Here is a 23,119-nt window from a genome sequence, read left to right on the forward strand (position 1 = left end):
CCTCCCTATTGCTCCATCTGAAACCTTTCCATTTCCTCACATTTTCTTTTCCACCAAGCCTCCCTTGCCCTCGTAGTAATACGCCTTGATCTATTGTTTATTTCCCTATACATCCTTTTTCCCAGTTCTAAGACAAATAGGGTGGAGGCTTTCGCACAGCTTGAGAACCAGACGAGATAATTCATTCGGCCATATCATGTGGCACGGAAAGCCTATGGTGAGATTCGTGGAGCGAATAGTGAAGGATGTAAAGCAAAATAATTGAAATATGTAAGTGTTAAAAGAGTAAGTGTCAAAATATTAGCCGATAGAAGAATTGAGCGGTGATTCGCTTGACGAGAATCTTCTTGTTCTTCGGATTACGGACTTCGGATGATCATGAATTCCACAACACCAAAATCCATTCGTCAGAGTTTCGAAGAAACAAATTCGCACACTTCAAGGCTACCATATATTTTACGTCAAAGTATATAAATACCAAACTATGCATTTTATTAACAGGAAAAAATCCCGATGCAAAGGCTTTAGTAGCACCAAAAGTACAAAAAGAAATTGCTCATCCGGAATTTTTGCCAAGTGAGCTTGCGCCGTTTTCAAATTTGCGACTTTTTATGACATGAATTCATTTTCTCTTGAATACTCTCTTCACTAAAAAAACAGGTGAGCAGAAGCCGAAGAAAAGGGACTGGAAAGATAGATCGCATTTTATTATAGCTAGAATTGTGGTGGAATAAAGTTTCGGCTTGAGCATGGCTTGAATTCATTCAGCGACTCCAAATGCTTTCTTAACCTTAATTCACCCCTGTCAACCAACAACGAGGAAATTGAAGCGAAACTATTTCCATTCTCTCTCGCGATGCAGCCCGAGAACTTCTCTCTAAAATTTTGGGCATTTTATGATAGTTCCAATACATTTTAAGGATTAGGAAATCAAATTATGGAAGCACACATCAAAATGAGTACAGGGCGGAAAAATATAGTCAAATAGAATAATCTAATGACTCTTTTGGTGATTAATTGATGTTTTTTTTGGTTTCCCGAGACTATTTCTGGAACAATAGTAATTCTGGAATTTTTTTGCCAAAATTACATGGTATAATTAAATATTTCGCCGTTGAGAACTCATGCTTGACAAAATGTTGACATTTTATGTTTTCCTCCATGGGTCCATTCGGGGAGTAAGTGGCCACATGTATCTCTAGGAATTTATTCTGAGATGTAGTGGCTATTCGTTAAAATAGTTTATTTAAGTTTTTGGGGAGAGAAAAGGAAATACACTAAAAATTTCAGCTGCTCAATTATTTAAAAAATACTAAAACATACTTCATGCTTCCGATAAAATACGGTATTAATTCTGAGAAAGCTATTACGACATGATACATAAGAATTCTGGACGAAAACCGTCACAAAATGTAAACAAATAAACCGGCGGTAACTCATTTCAACTTTGAATTCAAATATTTCTCATTTCCAAGGTATTTCTCAGGAATAAATTATCAGAAAGTAGAAGCCAAAATACAAATAAATTTTTAAAAATCTTGAGTTGTTGAAATATTCTAATTTAAAAAATGTAGTGTTTGAATAAACTTAAAGGCGAGCTTAAATTTAAACTTAAACTTAAGCTTAAACCTAAACTTAAACTTTCTATACTCCTGGAAATTAAAAAAAAAAATATCCGGAAAAAGTTGTGTCCAGAGGATATGTAAGAATTTAGGATGTGATAAGATGAAAAATAATTCTACATACTTAAAAACAAGGTTCGGCTAAAACACAAGGTGTGATCATCTGGTGTGGAAAATCTTCGAGGAGGAAATGTACAGCATGAGCAAGGCCTCGGATCACCTAAGGCCACCAAAAGTGAGGAAGGATATGGCAGATAGGAATTGAGTGTGAAAAGATTAGCTCATTAGGGAAATGAGAGGGAGGCTGCGTCAAATCAGTCTTAGAGTTGTTGACCAGGGATGATAATGATAGTGAGGTTCCCTACCACCGCTTAAACACGTGACAGCCTTGGTTTATACGCTTATGGCGACAAATAGCCGCTCAATCAGTTTGACAAGGTCTTATCTGCAATTTCGATAGTTTTGAGAAATTTGAGTTTGATCTCAGACAGTTGTTAGTGGAAAAATTATTGTACTTTTTCGCATCACCAGAACTTCGTTAATCCGAACTTCTTCAAGACTAATTCCTTAATTTTCCAATAAATTCGTCACTTTCTACTCATAAATATCATCTAGTATATTTTTTATTACAAAAACTACACACAATCACACATCTTTGACCAAAATGTCAGAGAGAACCTTGTATAAACAACCGTGTATGTTTTAACACGAATTTAAGTCAGGCAAAGTACCCTGTGCCTTATTATGCGTTACTTCACTCATCACCCTCGTTCAATTCAACTTAGCTTGGCGTAATTACCCGGTTGGGAGCCTAAGATGACTCCAGCTGGTTCATAACAATCTAAGGCGGCTTAACTCGACTTGAAAAACCATTAGCTCTTTAAAGAAAGCTCAAAATTATCTTGAAACTATCCGATATCAAGTAAATCAGTATGGTCCATTAAGAGTCATTTGGGCTATCGACAGTCTCTGAAATCGGTACAAGGGAATTTAGTGAGACCGATTCCCAGAGCATGAGCGGGGCCTTCCTACCCTCTGAGGCCCATCCATTCCGAGCTTAGCATTAGGAAGGTCGCGATGGATCGGACACAAAGAAAAAAAGCACCTCGGATGAGAACTCACCAAACTCACTTAACAAAAAAAATCAATTCCACGTTTGACCTAAGCCGTATTTGGAGGAATATTCCACTCATTAATCTCGGCCATAATCAAGCAAGACGAGCGTGCAGCGCCCGCTCCCAGCGGGCTTCCCCCGCTCTTCTCAAAGCAGGTCCACAGAAGGATAGGCGCGTTTCTAATTTTAATATGTAGAAAAAAAGGCAGGGTCTTATGTACAAATGTAATTGGAATGTTCATGTACAAATTAAGGTCAGAGGGCCTCTTTAAACACAACATTGGGAGTAATTACACTATCCTCTGTTAAACGCACGTGATGACTCATACTTACGTATCAACAGGAGACTCGAATGTGGAATCAGCCGCATTTTGATAAAAGTTATTTAAAGATTGCGAGATATTGTTGCAAATGAACAAATGTATCAGTTTGTGCGCCGTTAGCGTCAGGAATATTTACAGGTTTTTTTTGTTTTTTTTTGTTTGTTTTTTATTATTATTTAAAAGCCAATTTTAGTAAACAATAGCAATATTTAGGAAGTAAGATATGCCGTCGAATGTTCACTGATAAATACTGTGCATTTTGGTACCTCATTTGTAGAGTTCGGTTTCGCATAAGTTGAGGAAAAGGTATCTAGTAAAGGTATACAGTAGAAATAATATAGAAGATTGTTATGTTGAGAACGGGGCTTTAGACTTCAAAAAAATGAGTTGGGCTTCCACCTCGGCAACGACTTTTCCACATGCGCGAATACCTTATACACGCGCTGGCGTGACACTGGTGGATTCGATCTATCCATTAGCAGTAGTGTCCCCGCGCCGCCACCTGTTGTAGTGGGCACTTGCCTTAGTGCGGCTCCCAAGTGGGCGGGGTCCAGCCCAGCCAGCCTGTCCGTCATGACGTATCCGGCGACCCTGAGGTCGTCCATCACCAAATAGTCTCCCTCGCCGTCCAGCAGCGTGGAGTAGTGGCGTGGCCACGGAAGGGTGACGCCTCGGCCGATAGCCAGCCGCTTGTACTCCGGGAAGACCATCTCGTACATGTCCACTTCCTTGCGGAAAAATTCGGCGCTGTAAGGAAAACACTGAGGTAAATAAAATATGTATCCGAGTACCTTATAAAATTCATTCCTTTCCGTTGTTCGAACAAATTAATTCATTACCTTTGATGCATTTATTTGTATATAAGATTTGTTTAAATCGTGGCGGTGATATGAAAATAGCAATTTTGCATAACTACTTTTAAATAGGGCCAAAAATATATTATGTGTAACCAGGGGCGCGGCCAGGAATTAAGGCGGGGGGGGGGGGAGGTTTGGTGCTACTAATACCGGTGTGTGTGGGGGTACGGAATACCCACCAGGATAAGCGGTAGATGCGAGATTAATAAATTGCGGAATTTTAAGATAAACGGTTCAAAATAGTGATTTTTACGCCTTTCTGAGGGATATTTTATGAATCCTTACATTATTCTATTAGTAACATCAATCCAGTTAAGTAAAATGGATTAGACTTAATTATTTCTCTGAGCTCTGGGGTTTTTTTTCGCTCCCCCTTTTCTGGGGGGCAGCGAGGGGGGGGGTGGTTTTAACCCCCAAACCCCCCCCCTCGCTGCGCTACTGTGTCTAACCACAATTTATTCTTATTTCGAAAAATGAACGTTGATATCGTAGATGAGTAAAAAATGGTTATCTCAACCTGATGATGTATCAATTTTATTCTATAATCTGTGAAATGATGTAACAGCACGACAATAATTCATATTTATGTCTTATATTCTTAATAATATGAAAATATTTGCTAGGCTCAATTTTATGCTTCCTTGTTTACCAGCATAATATACTATATCAGCACTCATACTCTATTCTTCACTTACATCGCCACATTCCCTGCTAACCCTAAAGCAGAGTTTCGCCGAAAAGAAATAATTCCCTATGCCAAGGAAAATTATGCGTAATTTTCATATATACAGCTGAGGAATAATCTCTATTCCAAAAAAATTTAATGTAAATTGCATAGCTGTGGAATAAACCCTGAATAATTATTACTGGTATCCGCAAGCCTCCTGATTAGGCATTTGGTGGGTTTAGAAAGTGAAAAAACTATAGAAATCGGCTTGAAAATAATTCGGTATAATTATTACGGTATACTTTTAAAAATGATATACCAATTCGATAAAGGTCTCCCCTCCCCCCAGAGTTTACTCCTAAGTTCTGGCTGGGTCTACAAGTCAATGATTTTTTCCCCTGCATTCGCAGAAAAGGATTTCCCATATCTCATTGCTCACTTGTTCGAAAAGTTAGATGACGAAAAATAAACACCGAAATAGGCACATCATACATTGAAACAAAATAGGAAAGTTCGTTCGCAGTTTTGAATGAATTCACCATTTTTGGGCTCCGTTCGCAAAAGTTGACAAATGTTCACAACACTTTCGCCAGGTATATGGTGGTGTCCTCAGGTCGAGAGTGGCAAGAAGCTTAGTGGCCCTCTCTATACGAGGTGAGTTCAGAAAATAAAGGGAACTAAATTTTTAAATTTCTCTCGAGTTGTTGGAGAGTTCGATTGTAAAAAGTTTTTTTATTATGTTGGCACAGATGCCCGTGAAGTATGAAAACTTTTCAGCTGAATTCATTTTTTACTTTGGCTGTGGCAGCCGCGAAGTTTGGACGTGTTTTTATGAGCCCGGCGATTTTCGGCTCGCTCTCCATTGCTTGTACATAAATTTTTGGCTAAAAACAATATTATAACGATGCCCCAGCCTCCATATTCGCCAGACATGATTCCATGCGACATTTTCCCACTTCCATACATAAAGAGTACTTTAAAGGGCAGTCGTTTTACAAGCATGGAGTTTAATAAATGTTTCAAGGATTGAAAGAAGCGCTGGCAGATAGGAATAGCATTTGATGGGGACTTTTATGAAGGCGGCAACAACAATGTGGACGAATAAATAAATATTAAAAAAAAACTAAAATTCCTGTTCTTTTCTGAACACACCTCGTACATCTCCTCTTCGTGGTTCCAGATTTTTCCTCAAATTCCTCTACATGATATCGAGCCTTGAAGTTTCTTGCCATCCTTCACTTACTTAGGACTCCAGCAGGATAACTGGCGAAACTGTCGGTGAACGTGTGTGAATACGTGAACGGAAATGCCGCATTCGATAAAATAGGAAAGTTTCCCCTCTTTTTCATTTTGGTGGAAAAGTACGAAAATTAAGTTCTGGATCACGATGTTTGAAGTACATGTAAACGGGGAATAATTGCCACCTTCATCTCAGTTATTACCGCCACCCAGCACAGACAAACACCATGATGAACACGCTATTACTACTGCCTGTTCGCCTGAGTGACGCCAGTGATTACGAACAAAGGGAACAAAACTTGAAGGCCATTTCACGTCACAAAAGTCACGATGATGGAGCTATACCCGGAACCTTTCATAGAATAAAAGGAAGACGAATCAGAAGCGGAATCTGTGGACGAAAGCATCTAGAATACAAACTGTCTTACACATAATTAAATACTCGATGTACAACATTGGCAATGTTCTCCATATTTATGGTATTCAAGATTTTTTATCGTGTCTTGAGCATAAAAATTAAATTCACAAGGACAGAGCTTATCTGCATTTCTAAAGAGTTTACGCAAGCCCATTAAAACTGGATTGCGATAACAAAAAATACTTTTCGCGGGATGATCAGTAACAACTTGCGCCTGAGAGAAAGATAGCTGAGGTGGGAGTCCTGGAAAAATGTGGCAGCGGTTCATTACCGTAGATAATGAGAAAATCGTTACCAAGGATTCAATTTTAATTTTTCTCGGCCAAGATTGGGATCTTTAACACGTATTCGAAATTGCAATTTATTAAAATAATTCATTATATAAAGAAGAAAGTGAAAGGTTAGTTACGACGAAATAATATCTTCCCCTTCCAGCCATTCTAAGTTCAAAATTGTATAGTTACCGCCCACTTTTCATGAGTTGATGACTTCATGAGCGATCCAGTTCATTAACTCGTTATAAGATAATCACTAACTGAGCAAAATAATTGCTTACTATTGAGTAAACAGCAACGACCTATGCGAGACTGATTTGATGTGAAGAGGAAAAGCTGGGAAGCAGCAACCAGCTAGGCAGAAGCTTGTGGCGTAAACTTATCTTCGAAAGGGTTGAGGTCTTCGACTTATCGACTGCATATTCCTTAGGAAGCAGGAGATTTTCGAAGTCGAAGAAATAACTCTAATAAGTTGAAAAAAATTGGTGATCGAGCCCATTTCGAAAAATTAGACATCATTGCCAATTCTCAGATACGCTAACAACGTCCGATTCGCGAGGCTCTTGAAAGTAAGAAAAATACTCTCATCTCCACCAGAGAATGTAGCCATAAATCATCCGCACGTGTCGCCCAATTATTGACAAAAAATATTGCTCATCATCTCGTCCCTCCTCGCCTTCCTATCTTCCCCTACCACGGCATGAAATTTACGATTAAAATCTCTCACTCAATCACGAGGAATTTTACGGAAGAACTTAAAAAAATACAGCAATGTTTTCTCTGAAAAAAGGCGAGGTAATTTAGTTTGAAGTGCTGTATCTTTACTAGAATTCGATGAGTTGTAACGAAATAAACTGAAAATGAAAGCACAGTTCTTTAAAATGTCTTGCTCATAGCACAAAAATTGACACCAAAACATAGCAAAAATATCTCTCATAATAATTTTTGCTCTGATACAATTATAAAAGGTTTTTCCCAGTTCTGTGCAAACCATAAGAGTCCGTTTATACGTTGAATAGATTATGATATATATGGCGAAGATATGACAAAGAATTGTATTCAAAGAGGATCTACCGTTTTCCGAGTATCAAAAGCTGTACTTTTTTTTAATTCAACCCGCTTATAAAAATTGTTAATGCAAAGATACATTTCTGATGTAGTTGAAGACATTTAGAAATAAATATCCTTTCTTTCACAATTTCCTACATCATACCGATAGAAGTGGCCAAGAAACAACACTTAATACTAAAAATATCGCGAAAAATGTATGCGAAATTTTTTTACAAAACTGAAATAAATAATGAAGAGACTACAACTTATGAGCGCTCACTTATTTTTCGAGAAAGTAGACCATTAAAAAAACTGAAAAAATGCATGCGTATGGAGAAACAAATGATAAATCTAACGCAGTCATCGAAGAAAAAATTAATAAAAATACGGCATATGTGTGGACTTTATTCCGATTACGATAAGATTACTATGACTTCACCATGTGAGTTCAATAATAACTTCCAATCTGCCCGCGGAATCTGTCGCATAGTAAGCGGCGTCAGTGAGGAACAAAAAAGGTAGCTTCAAATGGGAATATTGAGAGAGAGTGAGAGCCCGAAAGATTAGACTTCTATCCGCGCGAGCATAGACACGAGGTTCCTCAGCTCCGTATGCTTCCGCACATTTGTTGTGCTGTTTAATAGGGTAGTTTCCTTCATCAAAGAAAACGAAAGGCATTGATAGCGATTCGTTACCCACCATTAGTGTATTCATAATACACAAATTATTTGGTTTTTGAAATACCGGTTTAGACGAATGGCAATGGTCCATTTTTATCCTCATTTGAAAAAGGCCAGATTGGCGCCCATGCGATTCCACTCCGCATGACGTCACAGGGACCTAGTTTCTACACGAGAGGATAGGAGCTATACATCGTCTGAGGTTACCAATGCATGCATGAGGCACAGAGCTCAGGGAAACATGTCTTAATAATCACCTATTAAAACTGGCTAAGTTCGGAAAGTTTTCTTCGTTTGATAAGGTATTAATAAACCTTTTTTAAGCCAAGCGCTACACTGAAAAAAAAGATTTGATTAAAACTATCGAACTGGTGTGATAGGGAGTATTTTTGTTAAATATACTTAAACTTTGATGCAAATTATTAAGCACTTGATTTATTTTACCAAACGCTAGCGTGAGCTCTTGATATATTTCATCAAACATTTTGGGATTGCATAATTTGGTCAAATGTACGGAAGAGTTTCGTAAAAATAACCGAATTAATTGAATACGATTCTGAGTTTGATAACTTTTATCGAAGTTATGATTAATTTTACAAAGGTGATTGCTCGTTTGGTAAAAATTATCAAACTCTACATCGCTATGCAAATTTGGTTTGATAGAATTTACCAAGTGTTTTGTAATCTATCGAACGGTCTATCGTTCCTCTTATGTTTATACCAATACACATTTGCAGTTGAAAGATTCTTAAACAGGCCTTACATAAAAGATAGGTGGGTAGAAATGATTTTGTTTTCATTATTTGTGATGGCGATAACGTTTTAATTTTTGTTTACGTTCATTTTTCTGTTTTTTCCTGCTTTAAATTGCAATACTACCCGTTAGCTGGTGCATCAAAGACATTGATTGAATAGCATATTATCATAGATATTAAAGCTGTAAGGAGATGTTTGTGTATTGCGACACATTAAAACTTTAATTAGAGGTATTCCTGAGGTATAATCATTCGCGATCATGTTCAATAACATGTGATAAAAGCCGTGATACTAGACCCAATCCATGCTAAGGATATCACCCAGCACGTTAAAGCCATCTCTATATCGATGTAATAAGCCTGCAAACAAAGTTTTCTTGCGCATCTGCACTACATATCCATATGGAGTAACTACCTAATGCAATTTTGTGCATCAAGTATTCCTCTTAAGCATACAAAGGGAAACTGTAGTCACACCTTATTCACATTTCAAAACAAAGGCTAAATACTTGCAATAATAATATATTAGAACGTTTAAATAACCATTTATTATGGCAACCGAATTAGACTAGTTGTTAGAGTCCGTTGCTACCACGCGGGGGGCCCACGTTCAAAGCCTAATGCAGGCTTATTATTTTTCCACTTTTTTTGTATTTCTTTTGCAGAAACTTATGCCAAACTCCTAATTTTATGATTTTCAATCATTATAGTGTTTTCTGGTTTCAAAATTCTTCACATGTGCACGCTACGTCGGTTTTATTACCCTTTCGATTTTGATAGTTTTTATCAAACTGCTGTAGCCATTTCGGTAACAATTACCAAATCAGTTTGATAGAATTTATCAAACTGGTTTGGTAATTATTACTGAATTTTTCAATGTGCCATATGAACCCAAAAGTTTGATAAATTTCATCAGAATTCGATAGTTCTAACTAAACTTTTTTTTCCGTGTACCATTCAGCAAGGTACTCAGCTATCCGCTAGCATCCTGCGACGTATCAGCGCTAAGCCTCGCCTCAAGGTCACCTCACCGGGCGGGAGGGGGAACCAGAAATACGACGTACGGAGATATTTCCCGGCATTCATACTTAAGCGTCGCGTTTTCGCGCGATTGAAAATTTTCACTTTTCATTTAATCGCGAAAAATAGATGTTGTCATATAAAAATCTAAAAGCGTGAAATACGTACTCCAGGAGTAATAATCTTTCGATTAAAGCAATAAAAAAATAATAGGAAACCACCCTATTGCCGGTATTACTGGCTCCGTCCCAATTCTTTCTCATTGTCTATCGGCGATGCACGCCTCTTCCAGCGAGGGCGTAAGTTCTAGCGCATTGTGTGCCAACTTGCACAGTTTTTTACGAGAAATTCGCCCGATTCATTCAACCAGAGAGTGGAGCGTATATGCACACAGACTTTTTGAAACAATAGTATAATAACTCCTGAGTTTCCGACAGTAGATTATGGAGATTGTGACGGCAGCAATATTTTTAGGATGAGTTTGATAGATAAGGAAGCATGGATAAAAAGAGAAAAATTTTAAATACGTAAATTGCTCACGACTATTTCATCCGCTTCAAATCATCTTCACATCGTTATCTGTTCCCTCGAGTAAACGTGAGTTCAAACAAAGCAACGTAAGGAAAATAGAATCAATTTTTCTGATGAAAACCCATGACAAGATATCCTTAATCGGGGAACGGGAAAATCCAGATAAGGCAAGTCTTACGCCTTGGTGATAACGTCGCATGAGATAACACCGTTGAGGTAGGGAAACTACCTCGACGCTAACCAACACATAGGCGAGGGATTTTTAAGTACGTACGATTTCTAAGTTGAATGCTCCATGGCGATCAATAGTATTTTTAAAAACTTAAGCCTCAAGTGTATTTGATCAGTGCTTCTGTTTCTATGGTTAAAGTCACTTTCCCCTTTGCTCTGAATTCAAGCAATGATTTAAAAAAGAATTTGCAAAGAAATACGACGCCAGCAACGCAGGTGGCAAATGATAGGGTAAATGTGAAATACAGGAAGTTACGGTGCTTTATGTGCCTCATTGGCTGGCATAGTTTATGTTGGGAGCGCATGAGGGATATCAACCTACACAATCTTTATAAAATCATATTAAGATGACACAAATTTTACTCAGCATGATGTATCGTCACTTTATCCACAACATATTCGAAATGAAAGTGAAAAAATCGATAATATTTTTGAAATAATTAATTACTGAGACACCTAAAAGCTATAAAATATTTTCAGACAACTTAATAAAAAAGGTCACTCGTTGGATAAAATTTATGAAGCAAAATAATCGATGTCAATATTTATCTGGTCAAATCTACATTATAGTGAAATTAAAAACGTTCACTCTGAAACTGAAGAATGGTATTTGAAAGAAAAGCTCTTGATTGTTTACCCCTGGAAACGACTTAAAGATCTAATCAAGCTCTTCGAGTTAGACACATTTGAGGGATAACAATTTTTTTTCACTCTCTCGCTTTTTCACTTTTTTCAACCCCAAAGAACTAGCCTGCTTCATTCATAACGGGAGCGCGGAGCTTTGGACGGCGTTGTATAAGAAGGATATATTTTATACGCAGCCGAAATGATTGCGGAGGAGGTTTCAATTCAAAAGAGACCTTGTTTATCATACTATTAAGCCCATTATCAATTATTTGCTTTGATTCAGTTCGTGATGCGAGCGCCCGAAGATAAGTGGTTATTCGAGGACGCTGGCTTATCAGGACCCGCACCACAATGCACGCTGGTCCTGGAGCTGTCAAACATCTTGACAAGCAGAATGAGGATGACGGTGGGGGAACGAGACAGGTCAATAGGGAAAACCTGCTACTACTATTACACCGTCATTCAATAAACTCAAAGCTCACTTCTCTCCTAATCTACATTCACAGCTATCTAAAATGAGTACGAGTGAGGAATCACTTTTTTTAAAGGATACAACGAAAAATAATGTTGAAATATTAATTACTGAAGGAAAATCTTATTCCCGCTCTTGTTAATCGTATAAAATAACTACCTATCCCATCTCGACTCCTCTTATAAATAAACAAAATTTTGTAACAATTTGCCAAATTAGGAGTCAAGGTCCTCATGAAAATGAATGTTGACTGGTATTGGATTTGAATTTTGGAAGTACACCATTTTAAATTTATGAAATTTATATATTAAGAATTTTTACTGAATTTTTGAGGTGCTCTTAATTGCAAAATATAATTTTTTTTAATAAAAAAATAAAATAAAAAGGTCGTACAGCCAAGGTATTTTAAGTACGTCTGTTTGTAGCAAATATCACTACACTTTAATCAAATTAATTGTAACAAAACAAAATATTAAACTCGACGAACATAGATATACGGATTGAAAGGTAAAGTAAGTACTGCGCCGCAAGCATTAAAATTAACAAAATTTATTCAGTGAGGGTACTATTCCTTACTTTTACATTCTTTTACTATGCCTTATAAATAAAATAAAACTTGAACACGACGCGGGTTTCAATGACTGAGCGTATTCATCAGGTGGTCAAACTTGATGATGCAACTAATTGTAAGTGGTTGAAACCCGGGTCGTGTTCAATTTTTATTTTATTTACGTGGTGTAGTAAAAGTTTCTTCACTTAATAAATTTAGTGATGGAATACCACAAAGTTTCCCAAGGTCATGTTTTATTCCCATAAAAAACAGTATTTATTTTTTCGCAAATTAGTCACACCATAGTTAAAAAAGTCGTCATGAATAGTATAGAAAAAAATTTAAATATCACGACATTTCATCCGATATAATCAGAAAAATCATGATATCGGGAGGAGATCTATTATTGGGTGATATACGTATGACGATTTTATCGTATTTTATTCGGACCGAAAAAACCATAATTATCATCCCGATTTAACCAAACGAAATCACCAACTAACGATATAAAAAATTATCCTTTTCCCCCTACGAGAAGTATTGGTTCAGAATTTTACTCCAGATATGAGCATTCGCTCACATTGGAACCTACTTGTTAGACATCAGTCTCCTCGCCTTGTTAGACGGGAGACACTTGATGATCAGGTGGTGTTCCTCTTCATCCTTGCCGTCCCTCTCACCGTCCTTTTTCACCGTGGTCACCCTGGCCGCGTACACTATGCTCACGTAATTCTCTCCTTTCCCCGTCGCGGCGCGGACATCGTTCCCTGTGACCCTGAGTCCAGGATCCTCCAGGCCTGCCCTCAGGGACTTCTCGAAGAACGTCGAGTCCATCCAATCCGGCACATGCCCGAAGGCCACATCTCCGGGAGCCGGCCCTACCGGCACCTCCTCCGGCATCGTTAAAGGGCTCCTTCGCGCTGGTTGCCGCCCCGGGAAAGCAGCTAGACAATCCTGGTTGAATCTGACGGTGCGAGATAGCGGACAACCGGACCGCGTTCAACCAGTTGAGCCCCGAAAGCAGTGCCGGATCGCCCGGGATCAATCCTGTGGAGCACGGCGAAAGCGCTCCGATGCGAGGTTAACCGGCGATCAGGCGTTCCTCTCCAGTCCGCGGTTGAACAGCTATCTGTGAGGAGGGCGAGTCCCTCCGACCATCATCACCACTTCAGCATCGCCCCTTCCCCTACGTGGCTGTGAACGCCCCCCCCCCCCTCCCGTCCCTTTCACTCAATCTCCGACCACCTGACTTCGAGTGCAGAGGGACACCAAACGCTCTGTGCGCGAGCCCAACGTCCTTGCTGCGGAGGATCAGATAGAGAGAGAGAGAAAGGGAGGGGGAGGCCTTCTGGTGACCAAGGACGCCTCTAGTTAGCGCCACAGTCGCACAACCATTAGTAGGTCACCGCCGGTCACCGCTTTGCACTCGTCATCGCGCGTGTGATATACCGATGTAAACACAAGATATAGATAGGTATAGGAGCAGGAAAATAGAATCTGGATAAACATCGCCTCATTGGGCCGTAATAGATATCGGGCCGACCCGATAAATATCGCCTCCCGATATCACGATATTTCTGATTCAATCGGATAGTATGTGATGATATTTTTAGGGGCTCCTACTTAAACCGAATATGTTTTAAATTATTTCATCGTTGTAAAGCGCCTCAAGCATGAAGAAAGAATACATTTCGCGATTTACATCATCGTCAGAGGCACCGCTAGACTGAGCGCTGCTAAGCGGGGGGAAGGCGTAACCACTATAATATTAAAATTTCGGCGAATCGTATGACTAAAATTTTTTTCGGTTTCGCTAACGTGTAAGAATGTTTAGACCAGCTACAGGATGGATGACGAGTCCCCGCTCATCACCCTTTCTCAAACTTATTTAGTCAGCCTCACCTCTTTTGTTTTTTCGGGAGTCATTGTCGATTAATCATTTGCTTCCTGTTTACGTCGGACATGAGAAGATTAAAACGCAATCCGATATTCTTTACGGATCGGATAAAATCTGAGTCAAACATCGGTGAAATATAAAGATTAAACGTCCGATGTTTTCATTGAAAACGCATTATGTTTTCAAATGGGTAAATTAATGCTAGACGTAATGACTAAAATTTATTAAGGTCATCTAATTCGTCCTCTCCGATTTTTAACAGCATTTCTATACACTGGCACGACGTGAGAGCGGTATTAACGATATCAACTTGTGTTGTTCTGTTTCATTGCGCGGAGCAGCGTACCAATCGCAACCTGTTGGCTTGCATATTAACTGAGGAAGTTTGGACTCACAATCCAATGGCTCGATGATCGACGCCTATGTTCATGGATACAAATGACAATAAAAAAAGACGGCGAACGATTGGCATTGCTTCCTGATGTTTAAGGTGATTAGCAAATTTTATTGATGTATTAGATGATTAGTGTATTACAGATTAGTGTATTGTAATTTATTACATATTGTAATACGGAAACTTTTCACACTTTCATTTTGTGATGTCTCAGAATAAAAATGAAAAAAATATACTTCACTGCATAAGTTTCACAGATATTCAATGCAGTTTTACCATAGTCTCATTTGGAGAATGACATAAAATACATTACATACCAATAAATATCGTGGATATTTTCATCCAAGGAAAAATAATAACAAATATATGGATAACGACCATCGGCTTACAAAATCCCCCTACTACAACGCACTGTTTCCCCTCCACGCTGAATAGCACGACACCGCTGGGTCCTTTTAATCCTCAATATTTGAATGTGGAACTCGTTTATTAGACCAATTAATGTCGTAAAACACAATAGATATTAACCATAACGTTATTTTGGAATATTTTAACAAATTCACGATTCTCCAGAGAATAATAACCATAAAAGTTTGGGTTCATTTGAACTGGCTCTTGCCATTTTCCGAAAATGAGATGCAGCATTCGAGAAATACTACTGTTGTCCTCATCGCCTGTGATCATGCCGTTGAATTCCTTGATAAGAGCTGCCCCCACTCCGCCTGATAAGGACTGATCGCAGCAATCCACTGCTCCCTCCGTGCGGCGGTGTCGTGTCTCTCTCGTTTCGCTTTGGGACACTTCACGATGCACTTAAAATTCACCGTCGTGCATGGATTCGTTTGCAAGTATCAGGGACAAAGAGGTTTGTGTGCTGGATGTGATAAAGGCGATGAGAAGGTGGTCGGAGAGGATCCCATTTCATGATCAAAAACATCGTAAAAGCCTCTTTGAAATCAAGATTATACTGAATTTCTTGGGAAATTAAACCTGTTCTTCACTTTACTAGTAATTTATATGTACTTTCTACTCTATAAGGTTTCAGACAGCGCAACGAAGTCTAATTCTTGAGAAAATTCATCAGCAGTGAAGTGGCTGCGAGCTGTTTAGCATAATTTAAAGGAGGGTTTAGACATAACTGTTTCAAAATATTGTTTCTCATCACTGAATCACTGATTGTCTAGTGCATGTTGGGGGAAAACTCCTATATTTCAAACACCCTTGAAGTGTCTCTCAGGGTATATAGAAATGACAGTTTAGTTGCCTGATTGACCCATCCCAGCGCTGATACCGTACATTAATTTTCTATGGCCTGCACCAAACATAAAAATAAAATGAATTCAAGTACTATTAAGATATTAATTTGAACTTTATTAACATGTAACTATTTTTACCATTTAGTATTAATGTTTCAAGGAAAGCGCATTTTTACAAAGGCCAGCACTTGATTTTTCACACAACTAAGACTTATGAACACTTCTGTCAGAAGAAAGAAAACCTACAAATCAAATAAATTTGGCAAGCCTTGAAATACAGTACTTTAAAGCTAGATTTTAAGCAACGAAATATGAATTGCGTACACTTTAAATACACTAAAATTGAATTGTCTCACTCCTGACGAATAAATATTTGAAAATGTAAATCAAAATGCATTATTTTCATTTCTTTAAAAACAAAATGCAACAGGGATCAATGGGAAGAATATAAAAACTCATTTCCATACATTTACAATGAAAATCTCGGACAAAATAGTAAATATGGAGCGGTACATTTATTTTAGAGAGCGAGGGATATCCAATAAATTATTTTAACAAATTTATCTAAAATATTAAAAACGAACTAATAAAATTGATGTGACTTTTCTAACGTCGTTTAATTTGTTTTTTAGCTGAAAAAAACTAACTTAACTGACATACAAACTAAACAACTACCTACATAAAATATGTGTCATATCAACTTTTTAAATTCGTCTTTGAAATTTTAAATGTACTGGCTACAATTTTTTATTGGATATTTATTGCAACGTAAAATTAAGTTTTAATACATGACCACTTTGTACTTCTTGTACCTCTCATCTTTCACATAATTAGCCTTGAAAATAGAAAATTAATTTCCGAAACTTCGGCAAACTTCGACAATTTTTTAAATAAATTACCAAAACCTCAAGATTTCATATTTAAATATTCTCAATATTGACAACATTTTTTAAGTACTGAAAGAAATTGAAATAGCACTTGGTAAATATATTTTCATAGAAAACTGTCATTTCAGATATGGCAAATTCCTCCTCAAATTTTGGTGTGCTCCGGAAATATGACGCCAAAGTAGAGGTTCCATTGACTGAGAGGCGTGAAGCGGCGCAAACAGCGATTACTTACAACTTCCGGTGGGGGTCACCCAAAGTCAAGTGGGTCAAAAGGTGAACATCAAGCGGAAGGCCCTCCTCTCTCCATCAGAGTCCTCCAGAAATAGTCGGCTCGATTTAGAAGCACAGAGCATCAAAGTGGTGGGAAGATAACTGAAGAAGCTACACGTACAAATGCGTTATTTAGGCCAGCATGGGTGATTTAAAGGCTTTTGCAAGAGTCTAGCATTGATGCCGTTTTATTCGAGGAATTATGGAGTGAATACATTCTGACGTATCAACCGCTGTGTAGTCAAAAATAGCATCGTGGCAAAGGACTGATTTGAAAATGCGAATGTAAATGAATGAATATCAGCCGGAAAGATAGCCTATTCTCAACTTCGTACCATAAGGGGCATTCTGTGGTAACATTCTGACGTAAACGCTAAGGCGTAATGATATTCCTTTTCTGTTTAGTAATAAATTGCAGCAATAAATGCACGAATGTGATTTGGGAAAAATAGTCTGTTCAAACTTTTTTTCTGAAGCGCGAGACTGTGCAAAACTTGCTCCTTTTACGTGCCTCCAGTTACAAGGCGTCCGTGTTATCTGCGTTCATTACGTTTAAATCATTTCTGATCGATTTATGTTGCGCTTTCTGAATTTGCGGAGAGTGATAGTCAATAAACAAATTAGTATCGAGCAATGATGCGCAATAAAACTGAGAAAAATTAACATTTACGTAGATACCAATATATAACGAGGAGGATTTATTGCTTTAGAATTGAAAAAAAAAGGCTCTTCGGGATAGTTCTCGGGGCAAAGAGATTTAAAGAGGTTCTATCACTCCGTCTCTACTGGTCGTATTTTGTTTTTTTTACCGATGTATTAATTGTTTGAAATTTACTTCATCATCTTGAACTTTTCAGGGTGTTTAGAGAAGAATTTTGCTAAAATTTGCGGTTTTACTATAACTCAAGTACAAAAGTTTTACGTTTAGAGTGAGAAATAATTTGTACACCGTAATCAAAAGGCTTGATTACCATAAGTGGGTCACTAATGGAAGATCAGGCAAAAACTAAAGGAGTTCCACCGAGAATAGTGACCATGGTCACTTAGCACTTGCCCCTGAATGACTAGGAAAATTAAACCTAAGACTCTGCAATAAGCAATATTCTAATATCCTCATGACAAAAACGTTCCACTTTTCACACCAAACACAGATGAGTACCGTAAATTAATAAATTGAAAATGCAATAGTAGAGTGAAAATGACAATGAGATCAGTTCGACCTGTAAGAGGAGGCAGGTACATTCTGATTGAAAAATATAATCCATGTATGATCTAGATTATGTCACATGAAATACTGAACATTTTTTTGCGATCCTCGGAAAGAGTTGGCAGTAAGAACACGAATCGCTCTCCCTAGACAATCTTTGGTGGTGTACCACTCGTACAACTAATGGTATCACCTTTATATTTCCAGGGTATGCAAAGTATATCCTTGACAAGAGCGGAAACGAAACCCTGGGCATACTGCAGGGTGTATAGCGTAACGTCGCACCAGGAGAGGCATTTTAGGGTAACATTCTGATGTACAGGATGAGGCCCAATGAAAATTTTATTCCGCTAAGTGATCAATTAACGTGCAAATGCAAGCCGGGGAAAAATATTGCATTAGCGATTTTGATAGCACTTCCGGTTTTCAGTATTTCAAATAGAAAATTTTGCATAGTATTGAGCAATAATTACTAGGCCGTGGTCAACCGTCTTGATGACCATAGGTGAATCACTCATGGAGGTTAGGTCAATTGTTAATTAGTTTAAATCTAGGATAGTGAACCTGGTCACTTACCCTGAATGACTAAGAAAGATAACCCCTAGACTTAGCACTTAGGCCAGGCTCATATTATTTATAATGTAACCCCGCGGTTCGAAAGGGTATAGATCAGGATCTGATCGAGCCGAATTCCCAAAGCAAAACTCTATAAACCGTCTGGGAGTGCTTATTCCCACCTCCAAAGTTATTCTTTTTATGACATGTTTTGCATTGGATATTTATTCGAGAAGGTGAAGGCCTATCGCAAACTTCAGATCTCGATTCCTTAGAAGCACACTCCCAGTTTCATACTACGCTGGCGAAATTTTGCGTGGTATTTCCTCATGTACGAAAAATTCAGCCGCGATTTCGTGTCGTTAATAGCGTTTTTGACGGCGCGCCATTTAAAATTCCACCCAGATCATGTGAATCGGTTACACGCAACGATAGCTCAAGAGGAAAATCTTAACCTTAAAAAATCTCAGATGCCACCTCTTGCCACTCCGGCCGCAGCCCGCTGGCAAAAATGGCCCAGAACACTACGAACGCGCTTGTGCAGCTAAACGACTGGCAGCGGATGCACGGCAGTTCACCATGTGAAGGCAACAAGCATTTGCAGAGTTTGGCGACTGAGATTGGAGTTGCCATCAACTTGAGTATCATCAATTTAAGAGGTACTTGTGTTAAATGAATCCGACGATTTCATCTTTGGATTTTACTTTTTTATAGTAAAATCTTCCAAAATCCGCTAACACTTACCGTGCTGACCTTAGTACTGTAGATTTGTATCCCACTGCCGGCAGCTTTCTATAATTTTGCGTAATTGTATGTTTATGTTAATTATAAAATTCGAGGAATCAAGCGAGATGGAGAGGAATTGATTCATAATGAAACACTTACTTGCAATTTTCCACAAAAATAAAATTTTACTACGACTCGAGTTTCAATGATACTACATCATTTTCAAGTAACTTTTCAAGTAAGTGATTCAAGTAAGTGTTTCATTATTTATGTTAATTGGTATAATTTAGCATAAATGAATTCTGCCTTAGTTTTTTTCATTTGTTTAATTAGATATTAGATTTCGAGCTTTACCAAAAAATGGCAAACTACGAATTATCAAAAGACGAATGGCTTAACCCCTTATTACGCCCGTGGCAATAATCGAAGGATTCAACGTAGCGTAATATTACGCCCATAGCACGCTAATTGTAAGTATGGTTTCGCTAGTAGTGGGCCCTGGTCGCTCTCATAGCGGAGAGGGTTTTTCCAATTCCCGCCCTTCCATTCCTATCTCCACCCCGGAGGCGTCGACGGGCTCCTATCGCGGCGGCGCCTCCATCCTTTTTCCTTTCCATTCCACTCCCCTCCCCGAGTACGCGGGCGAATCAAGTTGTAGTACTGGATCCCGGCCCCGGTGTGTTGTATCCTTCTAAGAACCCCCTTTGGGTTCTTAATCTTGCGTTGGGATTACCGATCCGAGGGGCCATTTCCAAATCACATGTATCCCGGGAATTCTTTGAAAATTTGCTGATCAAAAACTCTTAATGAGGATCGAGTTGGGGTAGTGGCTAGAGTGTTGGCTTCTCACCACATGGGATCGGGTTCAAATACTTGCGGTGACAGAGATTATTCATAGGTTACCCGGAATCCCTGATTGAATGTTGTGTGGAGGACCAGTGGCGCAGGGAGGGGGGTTTTGGGGGATAAACCCCCCCCTCCCCCCAGAGCTCAGAGAAATTTTTAAGTTTAATCCATTTTACTAAATGGATTAGTATTACTTATAGAATAGAGTTAGGATTAATCAAATATCTCTCATAAAGTGGTAAAGCTAGTCATTTTGAACCATTAATCTTAATTTTTTTCCGGTGGAGCCCCCCCCGCAACTCCCACTTACCCTGGAGGGTATGCAATACCCCCACACCCCAAAGTATTAGTTGCTCCTGAAACCCCCCTAACCTTAATTCTTAGCTTCGCCCCTGTGGAGGATATTTCAAGCGCAACAGTCTGTCCGTCGGATGGGACGACAAGCCGTGGTCCTAAAAAAAAGGGCGTATCAAATGATTTGTGCGGTACAAAGTTTTTCTAAATCGAGTTTCCGCGTCGAAATTTTCTTAACTGGATGAATCTCTCATCTCCGAGATTGCATTGCATTGGCATCCGGATACATTCCCTCTAACTTGAGCTAAAACCTAACTCATCACCAGAGGAGTTTCCGGAATGAATAAAGATATTAACAGTCGTACGCGGCCGTTAAAAGACGTTTGCGCATTGAACTGTATTTCCCCAGCAAGTACGTAGCCAGGGGGGATTCCGGGGGGACCGGACCCCCCGCCACCCCGAAAAATAGAAACATAATTACTTTTCTTCAGAAAATATAATAAAATATTGAAAAATCATGAATTTACAAAATATTTCAAAAACGTTTTTTCGGTTGTGAAAAGTGTTATTTTACAAAAAAAATTAGTTTACAACCCTCTAATTAGTACACTGTTTTTTCAAAAAATTTCCCCCCCTGGTTTCGGGCCCCCCCAAACAAAATTCCTGGCTACCCCAGTGCTCCACACCCTTCCCGATTGCGACTATGGAGCCGATCTCAGCAAACTATATTGCCCACATCAAACAGCGTCAGGCGACAACAGAGGCTTCCCTTTCCGTAGGACGCATAGATGCTGCGCAGACAGCTGTCGTAATGGGCATTCCTCGCCTCGTTTAGTCTCATCCCGCCTGCCAATGAACTCTCAGTCACTCAAGACCAATAATACTCTAATCTACGAAGATGCTTTGTCATGCTATCCACACACGAAACAGAAATGATGAAACAAATTCGTGCTTGGATTGAAATGCTAACAATAGATTGGAAAGATATACGTTGCAGCCATTGAACAAAACTTCACGGGGTAATTCGATAAGATATCAAATAATACGAACCCACATGACCTATTTACTGAGGAATGACTGGCAATTTCTGAGGGCTGACCCTTTGATGCGAATTAATCACAATCATATTTCAGTGAGATAACACAAGAGAATGTAAGCCCACGTGCGACAAATAATGCAACGGCCACAGATAATTACACAATGTGTCACACACCGGGAAATACTGCTACTGCCGACAGAATTAGAATCCAGACGAAGCCTACCGCAATCTCCATCGAAAAGTTCTTAAAGCTCGACTTATAATGAAAATGACAACGAATAAAACAATACACTATCACCTCATTGCCAAATAGGGTAGTTTCCAACTTTTTTCTTGTCCCTATCGAAGTTTATAATGCCAATAGTACGTATTTGGTAACATTAGATTTTATATTGGTGTTATCTATTTATTATCATTAATAAAAACAATGGAAATTCCATTCCCACGAAAAACTCTTCCCTCTCCTTAGGCCACGTTCCGAAATTCAATGTCAGTGCTGTCAAAGTGTTCCGTAATTTGTTGGCGGAACCGCGCAGCTGACAAAGACATTCTTCAATTCATGACGTTTTCTGCTTCTGAAGCTACAGCGGCTGCTGGAGTCCCAGAGCAGCAGTGTAGTCAGTAATAACGGGAATTATATTAACGTAAGGGTTTCGGCGGGCGATTGTTATTCGATTGCGCATTAAAATGAAGGCCATTCCTGTGATTACTAACGTATTGCGGGAGGATATTTGCATAAACGTGACAAGAGAAGATATGGATCCAAATTAACAAATCCGGTAGTAAATGTTAAGAACACCATTCGGACGTTTCAGAATGAATATACCACGATTATGCTTACCATACACAAATATAGTATTTTCCAGTCATTGAAAATTAAATCAATCGTGTTTTCGTCCCATTGAATCCTAACTCAAAAGTAACTTTGGCGACTTCTATTTGGGCCATTGCAAGGTGTAGGTATGTTACAAGTAATTTTCGTGATCATTGTATTTTTTACTATCGTTGGATTTAAGTGAACGTTTTCCCTTCTCTTTATGAATTCAGTGATTAATTTAGCCTGTCACTCTGGACACATTCTTTAAAAAATGTTGAGGGGCCCATACCGGGGGTCTTGCCCCGGGAAATTTTATAAATAGTGAGTCTTAAAGTTTTTAAAGCATTTTAGAATAGTCATATTATCAGCATTAGTACCCTAAAAACTCGACTCTCGAAAACTGGACACTTAGAGGAAAATCGACAAGCCTGACACATTTTTTCCTCACCCCCATAACGAATTTTAGAGAGGGCTCGGGCCCCCTCAGGGCTCATGGA

General features: G+C 38.7%; 1 protein-coding gene across 1 annotated transcript in view; it reads right to left on the minus strand.

Moving 5' to 3' along the window:
- The window catches only part of LOC124158558, a 33,838-nt gene extending 20,220 nt beyond the window's left edge, over positions 1 to 13,618 (minus strand). Inside the window, exons 1-2 of the mRNA XM_046533711.1 lie at positions 13,024 to 13,618; positions 3,582 to 3,806 (exon numbers count right to left, since the gene is read on the minus strand). Coding sequence (XP_046389667.1) covers positions 3,582 to 3,806; positions 13,024 to 13,331 — 533 coding nt within the window. The 5' untranslated portion in view covers positions 13,332 to 13,618. The remainder of the gene's footprint in view (positions 1 to 3,581; positions 3,807 to 13,023) is intronic.
- Positions 13,619 to 23,119: the final 9,501 nt, after the last annotated feature.

This window comes from Ischnura elegans, chromosome 5 (genome assembly GCF_921293095.1).
Source record: "Ischnura elegans chromosome 5, ioIscEleg1.1, whole genome shotgun sequence".
Lineage (NCBI taxonomy): Eukaryota > Metazoa > Arthropoda > Insecta > Odonata > Coenagrionidae > Ischnura > Ischnura elegans.